Source organism: Schistocerca americana, chromosome 5 (assembly GCF_021461395.2).
Source record: "Schistocerca americana isolate TAMUIC-IGC-003095 chromosome 5, iqSchAmer2.1, whole genome shotgun sequence".
Lineage (NCBI taxonomy): Eukaryota > Metazoa > Arthropoda > Insecta > Orthoptera > Acrididae > Schistocerca > Schistocerca americana.
The window spans coordinates 211579617-211597070 of NC_060123.1; the positions used below are offsets into that span (position 1 = coordinate 211579617).

Below are 17454 nucleotides of genomic sequence, written 5' to 3' on the forward strand. Positions count from 1 at the left end.
TCACATTTGCCGCAAGTGGTTGCCCCCTTACAACCTGAGGTGGTGTGCCCAAAGCACCTGCATATAAAACAGCACATTGGGTTAGACAAATAAAGCCGCACGCTGGGGAGAAAACCAGCCTAACGTGCTCTCGAAGTGCTGTGCTCTTGAAAGTCGGGCTAAATGAGTTGGATTTCACATTCATTATGTTCTGTACATCAACGATGCCTTCTTGGGAGAACTCAGCTTTCAATTCTTTTTCGGGGAATGTTGATCCCTGGGAGTCACAACACCTTTGATCTATTTCGAAGTGGTGTTCAGTTCACTTTCCATTGCATACTCCTCGAGGCATTGAGCTTTCTGAACGTTCTTCACTTGCTGGGAATTTTAAGTTTCTACCAACAAGATCCCATTTCACAAGCGCCTGAGAGATTTTAAACTTCCAACGATTCCACCTATACCATTTCGTATGTAATATGGTGCAACTTTCTCAAAGCTCCCCTCTTTCCGCTTAATTATAAGAAACACATTCTGGTCACCAGCATGTGTTCTATTACTCGATACTAAAAGAGTATGTAATCCCCAAGTCAGGAGGCTGGCTAAACAAACCCTCTTTTTTGATTGGGTGTTGGTACCTACTAGCGGCTCACCTTTTCTACTGGGAGGAGGACGAGAAGATTTTGAAGGATCCAAGCTGGTCCCACAAGCAGCTAGGGAAATAAAAGCCCACCTAGACACAGCCCCGCATGCCCAGGTGAGCCTTATACAACTGAAGTGAGGCAGATTCCCCAGAGGCTGCCTGTTAAGGCTATTCCACCTCAACAGCTATGCATCTCATCAGCGCACAGCACTCTTTGAGACCGAGGGCTTTGTTTTACAGAGATTTGTACCATCCCAAAGTCCCCAAAGTTTGCCACCTCCTTTGTGTCTACTCTTAAATAACCAGAGCTTCTGGTGACGGGGGACTGGCGGCGCTTACCTGTCTCCTGCTCGGGAACCCTAGGGTCGCCACGCCCATACTCAGCAAACGAATGCTGGGCCCCTAAGGGCCTGAATTTCTTAAGGCCTTTGTAAACCCTCGTCGCTAGTTTTGTAAAGGCCTCGTCGCTACTGCTGTGGAGGCCGAGTTACCACTGTTGTTACGATAGGTCGAGTTTGTGAGTTCGTGAAACGGCTTCTCGTGCAATACCCCTCTAAGACAATTTCTCCATGCCACTATTCCACAGCCATGCACCAGTGTCAGGTAACAGGATAGGAGATCGAAGGTTCTATGCTACTCCAACGAACTAGTAACAAAGTCACACAAATGAGTCAAAAAGGTTTACTTATCTTTGTGACTAGTTGAATGGTTAAGTCTCCAACACTGCATGTAATATAATACAAAAAAGACCCTCAATGGCTAAGGCAAATAATCGTAGGAAAGCTTCACAGTTCATAGCAAATGCAATTACAACTGTCTGTTCACTTCCAAGAGTTCCGTAAACGTCGTTTCCTGTCTAAGTCAGCCCGAAACGTTGATCTATAACCAAGGGGGGCGAGAGCTGCCCTTCTATCTTCCGAGTAGGCTTCTGTCCGTCGTCGTCCGGCCATTGGCGGATTGTACTCCGCCGGCAACTGGCCAAGGCGAAATCTATATCTTCATCCTCAGCGCCGCCCGTGGAACTCGCGCAAGTGGCGAGTGTCTATGGTACTGGCACAGCTCGCATCTTTTCGCCTGTGGTGCTTTTGCCCTGGCTGTGTCTTGTTAGGACGACACATCAATGGCCACTTGAAATACGAACATCACATATTTTGAGAGAATCAACAGATCTGCGCCACGCTACGTTACGCATACCCCGTAACACGAAGAGAAACATCGCACTTAATGGCAATTGTCGTCTCACAAAACAATTTATAATCAGTGTATGACCAAGTAATAACGGCAGAGCAATACCTAAATGCATCATGCAAAGCTGAAGATTAATATTACATGATGACTGAAGCAGGAAAGTGAGTTATTTACAGAATATGTACGACCATCGCAAACCTCATACATTTCCATGTAACATGGATGGATTTAAGAACGTAGTGAATGGACACTAGAAAGATAGGCATTGCCGCGAGAGGAAGATAATTGGACGCTGCGATGAGTAATCGTATTTATCGTGAAAGGCGGATAGAAGGGAGGCTTACACAGAGCAATCACGTAAATTGTGCTGTGAACTGATGACAACACGACGGCGACGATAATGGTGATACGACGATAGCGACAATAAAAATGAAAATGACGATGAAAATAATGATGACGATGCTTTTAGAGCTTAAAAATCCCGGAAAGGCTTACAGTTTTGGAAATGCAAAATGAACAGATTTCATCAACGAAAATTTCGACACTTCTTGGACAAAATACAGGTGCACAGTACTCACGTCGCGGAACTGTGCAATGCCCAGTTCGCCGAGCTCGGAGACGGAAGGGTAGGCGGCTTCTGGTTGGATAAAGAGCTGGCACAAGGCCATCTCCTCGCTGCGGAACATTGCCCCCATGGCTACGGGTTACCTGCAAAGAAAGGTGACATTAGAGCTAAGCGCAAGTAAAAAGGCAGCTGCGTGTTGCGTTCTGCGCAGATAAAGAGAGGTCACTTGCCGGAATCGCCAGCGCACCCTTTGACTCTGTCCTACCCTATAAATCCCATCCGCCTGCCTCGACAATTGGAAATATATGCTCACTGTCGGCTGCTGGCATGATAAACTAAAAATAAAATAAAGACGCACTGCGAAAAAATTATCCGAATGGGAAGGGAATCAGTATATGTGATGAACATGTACAGACAAACAAATGATTACAATTTGAGAAAAATTGGATGATTGGTTTAAGAGAAAGAGCTCCACAAGTTGAGCAATTCAATTACGCGTTGGTAAACCTCTGGCTCCTTGTGCAAACAGTTATTCGACTTGGCATTGATTGGTTGAGTAGTTGTATGTCCTCCTGATGGATGTCGTGTCAAATTCTGCCAAATTGGGGCGTTAAATTGTGAAAATCCCGTTCTGGTTGGAGGGCTTTGCCAATAATGCTCCAAACGTACTCTACTACTAAGAGATCTGTAGACCTTGCCGGGCAAAGTAGGGTTTAGACGCACGAAGACAAATAGTAGAATCGCCCGCCGTGTGCGGGAGTCCAGTATCTTGCTGAAATGAAAGTCCAAGATAGCGACAAAACGGGCCATAGAATATCGTCGACGTACCTTTGTTCTCTGAGGGTGCCGCAGATAACAGCCGAAGGAGTCCTGCTGTGAAATGAAATGCCACCCCAGACTATCAATCGTGGTTACAGGACTTATGACGGGCGACACTCAAGTCGGTACCCCACCACTGCCCGGGGCATCCCCAGACACGTCTTCAATGGTAATCTGGGCTCTGTTCGAAGCGGGATATATCTTTCTTGATTATCACCTAAAACTGAGCCTCGATTATCAGCAAAGACGTGTCTGGAGACGTTGCGGTGGGACACAAACATGACCGTCGCCCGCCATACAGCCCGACACCAGGAGTGATGATCTCGAGTGCCATTTCATTTCAAAGCAGGGCCCCTCTATACGTATTACGTCGGCGTTCAAAGGTCACAGGCATTCTTACCACACTTCAAATGATTTGCTGGAATAGTAAGTTCAGGTGAATATTGTTGTGGGAAGTTAATATGGTTCAATTTGTATTCCAGAGGGTAAATATCGCTAGGAACGATGCTTCAAAGAGCAACTTATATATCTGCTGGCTAAAAGGATATACATGACGGGAGGGCTGTTACTTTTCATGAAACTACTGTTGCTGTTGTCTGTAGTCCAGTATGGTCTATCGTACGAGTATATAAAGGTCTACACTTTTCCGTAACTACTGCAACCTACTTCCTACATCAATCTGAACTCGTTTACTGTATTTGGTCACCGGTCTCCTACAATTCTTATCTCTTCCCCCCCTCCCCCCCCCCCCAACCCCCCGCCGCTTTCATCCATTTTCTGATTGACGACTCATTGATTGCACAGGCTGCGTCCTATCAACCGATCCCTTCTTCTTAGCCGTGTTGAGCCACAGATTACTGTTTTCCCCATCTAGATTCAGTGGCTCCAAATTAGTTAGTCGATCTATGCAAGTAATCTTCAGCATTCTCCTGTAGCATCACACCTCAAAATCTTCTATTGTCTTCAAGTCTGAACTACTTATCGCCCACGTTCAACGTTAGTTCCAATCTACACTATAGACAAATACCTTCCACACACTTAAATTTATCTTAAAAACGTTTTTCTTGCTGCATTTCTATTCTCTCTACCTCGACCAGCATCAGCTATTTTGCTGCCCAAATAGAAAAATTAATCCATTACTTCTAATTTCTCAATTCCTAATCCAATCCCCCTTCAGCACAGCCTGATTTAATTCGAGTACATTCCATTACCCTTCGTTTAATTTTGTCTATGTGCATCTTGTAACTTTTTTCAAGGTACTATCCATTTCGTTCGACTGCTCTTCCAAGTCCTTTGCAATCTCTGAGAGAACTATAACGTCATTAGAAATCTTAAGCTTTTATCTCCCGTCTCTAGATTTCTCCTTCGTCTCCTTCGCAGCTTGGCAGAGCTAGCCATCACAGAACTATTGCACCAGGTGTGCTAACAAAACAATTACATCTGGCGTGCTAGATATATGAGACAGGTAAAATAGACTTCAAGAAGACTAATTCTAATTCCAAAAAACAGGCCAAGTGCGAGTTGGACTCGCTCTCTGAGGATTTCGTACAAATTTAGTATGTATATAGACAGTTCATCTGTTCTGGTAATCGAGAATAATCAATGATTTTTACCTGTAATCGACACTGGTACTGGCAAGATATGGGACCCTGTGATTCCAAGACTTTCGAGAATGTTTTATTTCAGGCTTGAAGACGGGTAACAAATGACAAACTAAATATTTTTTCATGTGATATAATTACAGATTGACAGTTTTCTAATTTTTTTCTTTACTTGTACTTGAAACTTTGCTTGTTGCCCAGTTTCATGATTCTAGGCCAACAGGAAGTACCCTATAGATTTTACGGAGAGGGATTGCGAGTATTGTGACATAAATGAGTGTATCCTTTCATTTCATTGAGTTACTAGCTAAACGTTTATACACCATCAAGGGGCCATGTACCTCAGCCTGCGACAAATTTCACCTTAATATATCTACCTGCATCACATGAACTATGGACTTTGTTGTTGGTGGGGAGGCTTCAGTGCCTCAGCGATATATATAGCCGTACCGCAGGTGCAACCACAGCGGAGGGATACCTGTTAAGAGGCCAGGCAAAAGTGTGGTTCCTGAAGAAGGGCACCACCCTTTTCAGTAGTCACAGGGCCAACGGTCTGGATGACTGACTGATATGGTCTTGCTGTGCTGGTACTACGAACGTCTGAAAGCAAGGGGGAACTACAGCTGTAGTTTTTCGCGAGGACATGCAGCTTTACTGTATGGTTAAATGATGACGGCGTCCTCTTGGGTAAAATATTCCGGAGGTAAAATAGTCTCCCATTCGGATCTCCAGGCGGGGACTACTCAGGACGACGTCGTTATCAGCAAAAACAAAACTGGCGTCCTATGGATCGGAGCGTGACATGTCAGAACCCTTAATCGCGAAGGTAGGTTAGAAAATTTAAAAAAGGGAGATGGATAAGTTAAATTTAGATATAATGGGATACAGTGAAGTTCGGTGGTAGAAGGAACAGGACTTCTGATCAGGTGAATGCAGGGTTATAAATACAAAATCAAATACGGGTAATGCAGGAGTAGGTTTAATAATGGAAATAGGAACACGGGTAAGCTACTATGAACAGCACAGTGAACGCATTATTGTAAACAAGATAGAAAAAACCCACACCGACCACAGTGGTAGAATTTCATATGCTAACTAGCTCCGCAGATGAGGAGGAGATTGAGGAAATGTACTCGTATGATGAGATAGGAGAAACTGTTCAGATAGTTAAGGAGAAGAAAATTTAATATTGATGGTAAGGAAGTGTGGAGAAAGTAGTAGGCGAATATGGACTGGAGAAAGCAATGAAAGAAGAAGTCTTCGGGTAGAATTCTGGAGCATAATTTAATCGTAGCTAACGTTTGGTTTAAGACTCTTGAAAGAAGGCTGTATACGTGGAAGAGACCTAGAGACACCGGAAGGTTTCAGGTTGATTGTATAATGGTAAGACAGAGATTTAGGAACCCTGTTTTAACTTTTAAGACAATTCCAGGGGCAGATGTGGACCCTGGCCACAATCTATTAGTTATGAACTATAGATTAAAACTGAAGAAACTTCAAAAAGGTGGGAATTTGAGGAGACAGGACGTGGATAAACTGAAAGAACCGGAGGTTGTAGAGTGTTTCAGGGACAGCATTAGGGAACGATTGGCAGGAATGGGGGAAAGAAACACAGTAGAAGAAGAATGGGTAGCTTTGAGAGATGAAATAGTGAAGGCAGCAGACGATCAAGTAGGTAAAAAGAAGAGGGCTAGCAGAAATCCTTGGGTAACAGAAGAAATATTGAATTTAGTTGATGAAAGGAGAAAATATAAAAATGCAGTAAATGAAGCAGGCAAAAAGGAATACAAACGTTTCAAAAATGATATCGACAGGAAGTGCGAAAGGCTAAGCAGGGATGGCTAGAGGACAAATGTAAGGATGTAGAGGCTTATCTCACTAGGGGTAAGATAGATACTGGCTACAGGAAAATTAAAGAGACCTTTGGAGAAAAGAGAACCACTTGTATGAATATCAAGAGCTCAGATGGAAACCCAGAAGAAGAGAAACCAGAAAGGTGGAAGGAGTATATAGAGGGTCTATACAAGAGCGATGTACTTGAGGACAATATTATGGAAATGGAAGAGGATGTAGATGAAATGGGAGATATGATACTGCGTGAAGAGTTTGACAGAATACTGAAAGACCAAAGTCGAAACAAGGCCCCGGGGTAGACAACATTCCGACAGAGCTACTGATAACCTTGGGAGAGCCAGCCATGACAAAACTCTTCCATCTGGTGAGCAAGATGTAGGAGACAGGCGAAATATCATCAGATTTCAAGAAGGATATTCTACTGGTAATCCCAATTCCAAAGAACGCAGGTGGTCACAGGTCTGAAAATTACCGAATTGTCAATTTAATAATTCACGGTTGCAAAAGACTAACACGAATCCTTTACAGGAGAATGGAAAAACCGGGAGAAGCCGGCCTCGGGGAAGATGAGTTTGGATTCCGTAGAAATGTAGGAACACGTGAGGCAATACTGACCCTACAACTTCTCATAGAAGATAGGTTGAGGAAATATGAACCCACGTTTATAGCATTTGTAGAGTTAGAGAAAGCTTTTGACAACGTTGACTGGAATACTCTCTTTCAAATTCTGAAGGTGGCAGGGGTAAATAACAGGCAGCGAAAGGATATTTACAGTTAGTACCAGATGGCAGCTGCGAGGGTCGAGGGGCATGGAAGGAAAGCAGCAATTGAGAAGGAAGTGAGACAGGGTTGTAGCCTATCCCCTTGTTATTCACACTGTATAGTGAGGAAGCAGCAAAGGAAAAACAAGAAAAATTTGGAGTAGGAGTTAAAATCCAGGGATAAGAAGAAAAAACATTGAAGATTGCCGACGACATTGTAATTACTTTAGAGACAGCAAAGGACTTGGAAGAGCAGTTGAACGTGCCGGACAGTGTCTTGCAAAAAGGATATAAGATGAGTATCAACAAAAGTAAAACGAGGATAATGGAATGTAGCATAACTGAATCAGATGATGCTCACGGAATTAGGTTAGGAAATGAGACGCTGAAGTAGTAGACGGATTTTGCTATTTGGGAAGCAAAATGACTGATGATGGTCGAAGAGGCGGATATAAAATGTAGACTGGCAATGGCAAGGAAAGCGTTTCTGAAGAAAAAAAAAATTGTTAACATCGGGTATAGATTTAAGTATCACGAAGTCATTTCTGAAAGTATTTGTATGGAGTGTAGCCACGTATTGGAGTGAAACTTGGAAGATAAACAGTTTAGATAAGAAGAGAATAGAAGCTTTTGAGATGAGGTGCTACAGAAGAATGCTGAAGATTAGATGGGTACATCACGTAACTAATGACGAGGTATTAACAGAATTGGGGATAAGAGAAATTTGTAGTACAACCTGACTAGAAGAAGCGATCGGTCGGTTGGTAGGACAATTCTGAGGCAACAAGGGATCACCAATTTAGTACTGGTGGGAAGCGTGGGGGGGGGGGGGGGGGTAAAAGTCGTAGAGGGTGACCATGAGACAATACAGTAAGTAGATTCGGAAGGATGTAGGGTGCAGTAGTTACGCGAAGATGAAGAGTCTTGCACAGCATGAAGTAGCATGGAGAGCTGCATCAAACCTATCTTTGGACTGTAAACAACAACAACAACAACAAGAACAACCAACAACAGCGTCTAGCCGCTCCCAAGAAAAAGGCGTTAAAAGACGGTTGATCATAGAGACAGTCTGATAAATGACAATTTTTTTTTCATGTGATGTAATTATTACTGATTAACAATTTTCGGATTTTTCTTCCTTTCGTGGTACTATAAACCTTGCTTCTTGTCCAATTTCATGATTCTAGGCAACGGGAAGTACAGTACAGGTTTTGATGAGTGAGTTTGGAAGTATCACGACATTTAGCACAAAAGGTCGTATCTTTTGATTGCATTGACTTAGAAGCTTCGGTTTTTTACACCGCCGAAGGAACGTAGACCACAGAACGTAACAAAGTTTAACTTGATGTGTCTATCCGTTCCTGAAGAAAAGGGTTCTTAACAGTTGGAAGACAGACAGACAGGCGGATAAACAACGAAGTGGTCCTACGGGTTTGGTTTTTATCGACTGAGGTACGGAACCGTAAAAAGACTGACGTGGGTAACTGTAAATATTGTCGAATCAGCAGTTAAATCAGTCATGATGGCAAAATACTAACGTGAATTATTTTCAGAAGAATGGAAAAACTGGTGGAGGCCGACCTCGGGGAAGAAAAGTTTGGGTTCAGGGGAAATTAAGCACGCAATCTGACACTGACGCTACGAATTATCATGGAAGGTAGATTAAAGAAGGGAAAACCTGCATTTATAGCATTTGCAGAGGTTAGTGAAAGCTTTCGACAGTGTTGACTGTGATACACTCTGAAATTCTAAAGGTAGCAGGGTTAAAATAGATAATATGATAAGTTATTCACAACTTGCAGAGAATCCGGGCTGCATTTATGAGAGTCGAATATGACATGGAGTGGCTGTACTGTGTAAGCTTCATTAAACTATATAACGATAAAGTTAGACAAAATTTTTGCCAGTTACGAATATCTCCACCACAGCAAGGTATGGTATTTTGAAACATGTAATAAATCACATCAGCCAAGTTAGCTCTTATGCCTTGCTTTCAGGATATAACGAGGAATGCGAGTTTCGAACGGCTGGTGTTTGCGGAAACCAGTATTGCTTGTCAAAAACAAAGCCGTGGATGTCAACTTGTTGGCTATTGAACACGCGCCGTGCGACACTGAAAAGCACTCCCAGATGGAACACACAGTACACCGAAGTGGATAACGGCTAACGAGAGCAACGACCAACCACCAACCAGCAGCCAGCAGCAACAAAGGGAAGCAGTTGATGGCAAGGATAGAGGGAGGGGAGGGGAGGGGGGGGGGCGACGACCGTTCTGGCAGGTCATTCAGCAGAGGTCAACTGAGCGAGGTGGCTGCAACCGGTCGGATCCGCACGCGCAAAACCTCGACCTTAAAACCCACGGCGCCGTTTCGCGACGCTAAGCACGCAGTCGTCGGTGTCACACGAATTAACACCCCTCGCAACTCACACAGTATTGTACTGTTCAATCCGTCAGCTGTTTAAAATCTCTCTCTCTCTCTCTCTCTCTCTCTCTCTCTCTCTCTCTCTGTGTGTGTGTGTGTGTGTGTGTGTGTGTGTGTGTGTGTGTGTGTGTGTGTGTCGGGCTGGGAGGGGGGGGGGGGGGGGAGCTGTCATAATCTAGAGATTCTTTTGTCTTTAGGGCGCAAAACAGTAAGGTCGTTAGTGCCCAAATCATGACTTTAAATGACCAGTTTTCTATCGAAAGCACGCTGCGGTTCTTGATGCAGTAGACAGGTAGGAGCCTAAACATCATTAGTAGGTATGTAAAACTGTATAACGAAGGTGAACCTGAAACGCTAGTTAAAAAGCAATGAACATAGTGGAGAGGTAAAATAAACATTTACAACGATCCTCCTTTTTAAGGGACCGTTTGTTAAGAATTTCCTGACAAGTGGCGTGCACGGTCGAAAATTAAATCTCGATCGCCTTGTTGCTAAGGCTAGTAAACACAGAAAGCGTTCTACAGTCCATACTTTATCTGCTAAGAGCTGGGATAGGTCAAAAGACACAGGCTCATTGAAACGCAAGAGGTTAAAAATAATAGAAAATGGCGCTTCCTCAGTGATTCATTTCACTGAGACCAAAGTGATGCCGGGTGGCCGCTTAACAGAGAGTAACCAATACGTAGCCGAGCTAAAACATCTTCACGCGCGATGAGCTGGACGAGAGGAAGCTTACTGACCTTGTTCCAGCAGAAATACGACCATTGCTCACGCCAGAATAACATTTTCCTGTAATCGTCCGTGGAGACAGAATAGCTAAAAGTCCTGGGTAGAAGAACTGCAGCCATATCAGCAGCTTCATTACCAGACACGCCGACGTGCTCAGAAATCCGCTTCGGCAAGCGTGTGAAGGCCTTATGGACCCGGAAGATAAGTAATAAGATACTACTTAATCCAGCGTAGAGGGAACGCTACAGGATAGGGCAAATAAAAGTGGTCCGGAGAACCGAGTTCCAGGATACAAAGGAACACAGCAAAGGAACGGAAAAACAATACTAGCCTGACTACAGCAGAAGTGAAAAGAGACCATCTCTTGGCACTTCTGGGAAATGGTCAGCAACCTGCTGGAGGAGGATCGAAGCTGGACTGCTGAAATTACTGCAGTCTCATCCGAAATGTTCTGTTGTACACTACTGGCCATTAAAATTGCTACACCACGAAGATGACGTGCCCCAGACGCGAAATTTAACCGACAGGAAGATGATACTGTGATATGCAAATGATAAGCTTTTCAGAGCATTCACACAAGGTTGGCGCCGGTGGCGACACCTACAACGTGCTGACATGAGGAAAAAGTTTCCAACCGATTTCTCATACACAAACAGCAGTTGACCGGCGTTGCGTGGTGAAACATTGTTGTGATGCCTCATGTAACAAGGAGAAATGCGTACCATCACGTTTCCGACTTTGATAAACGTCGGATTGTCGCCTATCGCGATTGCGGTTTATCGAATCACGACAATGCTGCTTGCTTTGGTCGAGATCCAATGAATGTGAGAAGAATATGGAATCGGTGGGTTCGGGAGGGTAATACGGAACGCCGTGCTGGACCCCAACGGTCTCGTATCACTAGCAGTCGAGATGACAAGCATCTTATCCGCATGGCTGTAACGGATCGTGCAGTCACGTCTCGATCCCTGAGTCAACAGAGGGGGATGTCTGCAAGACAACAACCATCTGCACGAACAGTTCGACGACGTTTGCAGCAGCATGGACTATCAGCTCGGAGACCATGGCTGCGGTTACCCTTGACGCTGCATCACAGACAGGAGCGCCTGCGATGGTGTACTCAACGACGAACCTGGGTGCACGAATGGCAAAATGTCATTTTTTCGGATGAATCCGGGTTCTGTTTACAGCATCATGATAGTCGCATCCGTGTTTGGCGTCATCGCGGTGAACGCACATTGGAAGCTTGTATTCGTCATCGCCATACTGGCGTATCACCTGGCGTGATGGTATGGGGTGCCATTGGTTACACATCACGGTCACCTCTTGTTCGCATTGACGGCACTTTGAACAGTGGAAGTTACATTTCAGATGTGTTACGGCCCGTGGCTCTACTCTTCACTCGATTCCTGCGGAACCCTACATTTAAGCAGCATAATGCGCAACTGCATGTTGCAGTTCCTGTACGGGCCTTTCTGGATACAGAAAATGTTCGACTGCTGCCCTGGCCAGCACATTCTCCAGATCTCTCCCCAATTGAAAACGTCTGGTCAATGGTGGCCGAGCAACTGGCTCGTCACGATACGCCAGTCACTACTCTTGATGAACTGTGGTATCGTGTTGAAGCTGCATGGGCAGCTGTACCTGTACACTATATCCAAGCTCTGTTTGACTCAATGCCCAGGCGTATGAAGGCTGTTATTACGGCCAGAGGTGTTTGTTCTGGGTACTGATTTCTCAAGATCTATGCACCCAAATTGCGTGAAAATGTAATCACATGTCAGTTCTAGTATAACACACTCCTGGAAATTGAAATAAGAACACCGTGAATTCATTGTCCCAGGAAGGGGAAACTTTATTGACACATTCTTGGGGTCAGATACATCACATGATCACACTGACAGAACCACAGGCACATAGACACAGGCAACAGAGCATGCACATTGTCGGCACTAGTACAGTGTATATCCACCTTTCGCAGCAATGCAGGCTGCTGTTCTCCCATGGAGACGATCGTAGAAATGCTGGATGTAGTCCTGTGGAACGGCTTGCCATGCCATTTCCACCTGGCGCCTCTGTTGGACCAGCGTTCGTGCTGGACGTGCAGACCGCGTGAGACGACGCTTCATCATGCTCATTGGGGGACATATCCGGAGATCTTTCTGGCCGGGGTAGTTGACTTACACCTTCTAGAGCACGTTGGGTGGCACGGGATAAATGCGGACGTGCATTGTCCTGTTGGAACAGCAAGTTCCCTTGCCGGTCTAGGAATGGTAGAACGATGGGTTCGATGACGGTTTGGATGTACCGTGCACTATTCAGTGTCCCCTCGACGATCACCAGTGGTGTACGGCCAGTGTAGGAGATCGCTCCCCACACCATGATGCCGGGTGTTGGCCCTGTGTGCCTCGGTCGTATGCTGTCCTGATTGTGGCGCTCACCTGCACGGCGCCAAACACGCATACGACCATCATTGGCACCAAGGCAGAAGCGACTCTCAACGCTGAAGACGACACGTCTCCATTCGTCCCTCCATTCACGCCTGTCGCGACACCACTGGAGGCGGGCTGCACGATGTTGGGGCGTGAGCGGAAGACGGCCTAACGGTGTGCGGGACCGTAGCCCAGCTTCCTGGAGACGGTTGCGAATGGTCCTCGCCGATACCCCACGAGCAACAGTGTCCCTAATTTGCTGGGAAGTGGCGGTGCGGTCCCCTACGGCACTGCGTAGGATCCTACGGTCTTGGCGTGCATCCGTGCGTCGCTGCGGTCAAGTCCCAGGTCGACGGGCACGTGCACCTTCCGCCGACCATTGGCGACAACATCGATGTACTGTGGAGACCTCACGCCCCACGTGTTGAGCAATTCGGCGGTACGTCCACCCGGCCTCCTGCATGCCCACTATACGCCCTCGCTCAAAGTCCGTCAACTGCACATACGGTTCACGTCCACGCTGTCGCGGCATGCTACCAGTGTTAAAGACTGCGATGGAGCTCCGTATGCCACGGCAAACTGGCTGACACTGACGGCGGCGGTGCACAAATGCTGCGCAGCTAGCGCCATTCGACGGCCAACATCGCGGTTCCTGGTGTGTCCGCTGTGCCGTGCGTGTGATCATTGCTTCTACAGCCCTCTCGCAGTGTCCAGAGCAAGTATGGTGGGTCTGACACACCGGCGTCAATGTGTTCTTTTTTCCATTTCCAGGAGTGTATATTTGTCCAATCAATACCCGTTTCTCATCTGAATTTCTTCTTGATGTAGCAATTTTAATGCCAGTAGTGCAGTTCTTTAAGACTAGAGGGTTTTTGCGACACACCTTGGATTTGAGGGCTCCTCACCTAAAGTAATCGCACACTGACAGATCAGGAGACCTGGGTGGCCGGCTACGGCCGCGATCAGACTGACCTCTGCCGACAACTGTGTCAGGCATGATGGCTGTGTAAGTAAGCTTCAAGGTTCGGCTGGCTGCATGGGCAGTTGCTCCATCCTGTTGGAAGTTACTGTAGATCTTTTCCTCCTTCGTTAATGCTGCCACAAAAGGTAATCCCATCGTATCCACTCGTCCGGGCCAATTTTGTCTCGCCCTGTATTTACCGTGTGGGTAACTTTACAGGAATTTTGTTCAGAATGTGCGCAGTAGGATATGCGTTGTTAGCAGTGTCAGTATCATGACATGCCGTTAGGCGTCGGTACCGTAACGGCGAATTAAGGTTCAAACACAGACATCAGTATGGATTACAGTTGCAGACAATCGACATTGGCCTGGAAAGGTGAGTTGGGCTTTACTCTTAAAGCAGTTTTACACAACAATAGTACGCCTGCTCTTCGCGAATATCGACGCTTTAAAGGAATACGGAACGGTTGGTCCTCTTTCCAAAGAAGGACTGAAGAACAAGTTTCTTAAGTTTGAATTAACTGGCAATTCGGGAATTTCTCTTGGGAGAGACCGACGCCCGACTGCGAAACAAACTGTTGAAGAAGTTACTGCTGCCTTGGCTGGACGCAATGAGCTATCTTCAAGCAAAGCACGAGCTGTGTCACGACAGCTTAAGTGAATTAGATGGCCGTCACAGCGAGCACCATTTTCAACCTGGCCCGTGAACATGGAAAGCAATTAACAAATTTCACCCTCTTTCAATTGCTTATTCGTTGTTTGTCTTCCACGTGTCGTTACAGATATTTCCACAAGGTCCCACTGTCTTACGATCAGCCATTTTTAATGGAGGCACTCTCAAGTGGCGAAAGAAAATTATAACTATCCTGTACTCAGCTACAAAAACAGTATCTGACGCTTACTTGTGCAGTCGAGAGTATATATTAACTGTTCACTCTAGGACGACTGTTGGAACGATAGCTCACGGGACTAGCTGTTTCGATAGAAGTCGGAAGACGGTATGTGACTTCCCCACAGTCTAATACATACAGCCACAACACTATCTGGTGCGAAAGTTGTCACAGTTCGACAGCTGGAGCGGCACTAGCGCTCCAAGCGGTGAGAGAGCAGTCAGTCACAAGTATCGTAAGGATAATGTTGGGGCCGGCTGGTGTGGCAGAGTGGTTCCAGGCGCTTCACTCTGGAACCGTGCGACCGCTCCGGTCGCAGGTTCGAATCCTGCCTCAGGCATGGATGTGTGTGATGTCCTTAGGTTGTTTAGGTTTTAGTAGTTCTAAGTTCTACGGGACTGAGAACCTTAGATGTTAAATCTCATAGTGCTCAGAGCCATTTTTTTGATAATGTTTGTATCCAGTTATTTTCTACTTTATTAACGAAATAGTTGTTATATTTTTGGGTTCCATGAGTTAACAAGTTACCAAGGGACTTGAAGCATCATTACATACATGTGAAAACAGATGAGCCACGCAGATTGAAAGATATAATCTACAACTTATTCATGGATAATTTGTGTATTTGGAACCTAACTCCACAGAAAGTATGAGAATGTAAATACACATTTGATGCCTGAGAAGTATATTTTTCAGTTATTATTAATTTCCCTTGACATTTAAAATTTTTTGATGGAGTCTAATCGTTCGCCCATTCTTACACATCACTCGGCTTTTTAACACAGGAATATTTTTGTCCATTTAATTACTTTTGCTGTGAAAGCGGATGTGTTTAAGATTCTTGCCGTTCGTTGCTCAGATTTAGCAAACAATCGTGGAATTGCTTTCCTTTCCGTGGGGAAACTGTTTTATTCCTTTTGACGGTATACTATCAGCTCTGTCTGGTTTTTCCCTTGGTGGCTTATTTGGTACATTTAAGAAAGGGTTTGGCTGAAAGTGAAGTGTACAAAGCTCCGATTTGTTGGGTAGATATACGACGTCTTTCTGTAAAAGTCCAAGTCTTCTGGAGTTTAATAGCAATTTCTTGTTATTAAACGAAAACGAAATTATTCAGTTAATATCTGTTCATTATAAGAGTATCTAAAATAAACTGCTATCTAATGTTCGTTTCATACCTCCCAGGGTATTTAGAAAACTGTCCGCAGCTCGTGGTCGTACGGTAGCGTTCTCGCTTCCCGCGCCCGGGTTCCCGGGTTCGATTCCCGGCGGGGTCAGGGATTTTCTCTGCCTCGTGATGACTGGGCGTTGTGTGCTGTCCTTAGGTTAGTTAGGTTTAAGTAGTTCTAAGTTCTAGGGGACTGATGACCATAGCTGTTAAGTCCCATAGTGCTCAGAGCCATGTTTAGAAAACTAAAGGAAGACAAATGTAGTGTTTTAGTTTTTGTCGATTTTCATGGCACTACATACACTCCTTATTGTAAAAACTATGCTTCAAATCAATATTGATGTTAGTATTCGCATTCATCCGATATCGTATTCAGAGGTGTTGCTTTTTGGCCGCTTGGGGCGCTACTACCGCTGTGGGTAACAAAAACAAGACGTAGTGTCACGACTGTTGTCTTAGACTGTGACTTCACTTTTGTTTCCGGTCGCTACCAAGGTTGTTAGCTTTCAAAACTGTGTTCTAGTAAACTGACACTATCGCATACATATCGCTTTCGTGTCAATGTCGGCTTGTGATAACTACCACGTACAGAGCAATACGCTTTCCAGTCTTTGGAACTAATAATATATTTCCGTTTAGGAATAAGTAGACGCACTGAGTGAAGTGTCGTCCGCTAGCTAGGTTGGCTGCGCCGAGAAAGCTGTCGTTGCAGCGGTGGCCGTTGCCTTCAACCTTAACAGTGCATGGGGGCTTAATTATTTATTTGTGAAAATAATTTTTATTTTTCGATTTATTTGCTGTATGTCCGATTACGTAGTCTCGTAAACGGTTGGCCCTGACTAGTTTTTGTCCGCAATCTCACTGCATAGAACAACAACAAGGAATGAAATGAAAATTTTCGTTAACACAATTAGTTAATTAAGTCCCCAGCAACTATAAAACCTACGAAACCAAAGCACAAGTATAACTGTTCTGTGTGTGGAAGTATGACTCAACGTACACATCTGGCACGGTTCTTCTTCAATAAGACAAGAAATTTTAAATACCTTTATACTGAAGTAATTAAAAAAATAGAAATACTATAATTGCGCAAGAAAACCAGAATTACACTCTAATACAAGAACACAAGCCAGATGCTTTGTTGACTGAACCTGTAATGACGCATTATTTAAGACACTGAGATAATAAAAAGAAAAGGAATTTTTTTTTCTTTTACCTTCATATATTGACGAAAAGCACTCTAATCATTACAATATCTCCACACCGATTCGCTACTACCACATCTCAACAAGAACTGACTACTGCCACATCTCGACAAGCACTCTTCACTACGACGTCTCAGCACAGACTACTTCTAAATAATAACTGCCCGTGGAGGCGGCGAAACTAAACTCTCTGGCGCTGTGGCTCAGTGTAGCCACCTTTCCAACAGTTACCCCCGTGCGCC

General features: G+C 45.0%; 1 protein-coding gene across 2 annotated transcripts in view; it reads right to left on the reverse strand.

The window, feature by feature from the left end:
• Positions 1-17454, reverse strand: part of LOC124615533 (V-type proton ATPase 116 kDa subunit a1) — a 656071-nt gene that overhangs the window by 151541 nt on the left and 487076 nt on the right. For both annotated transcript variants that reach the window (XM_047143497.1, XM_047143496.1), the window contains exon 4: positions 2386-2515. In XM_047143497.1, coding sequence (XP_046999453.1) covers positions 2386-2502 — 117 coding nt within the window. In that variant the 5' untranslated portion in view covers positions 2503-2515. The remainder of the gene's footprint in view (positions 1-2385; positions 2516-17454) is intronic.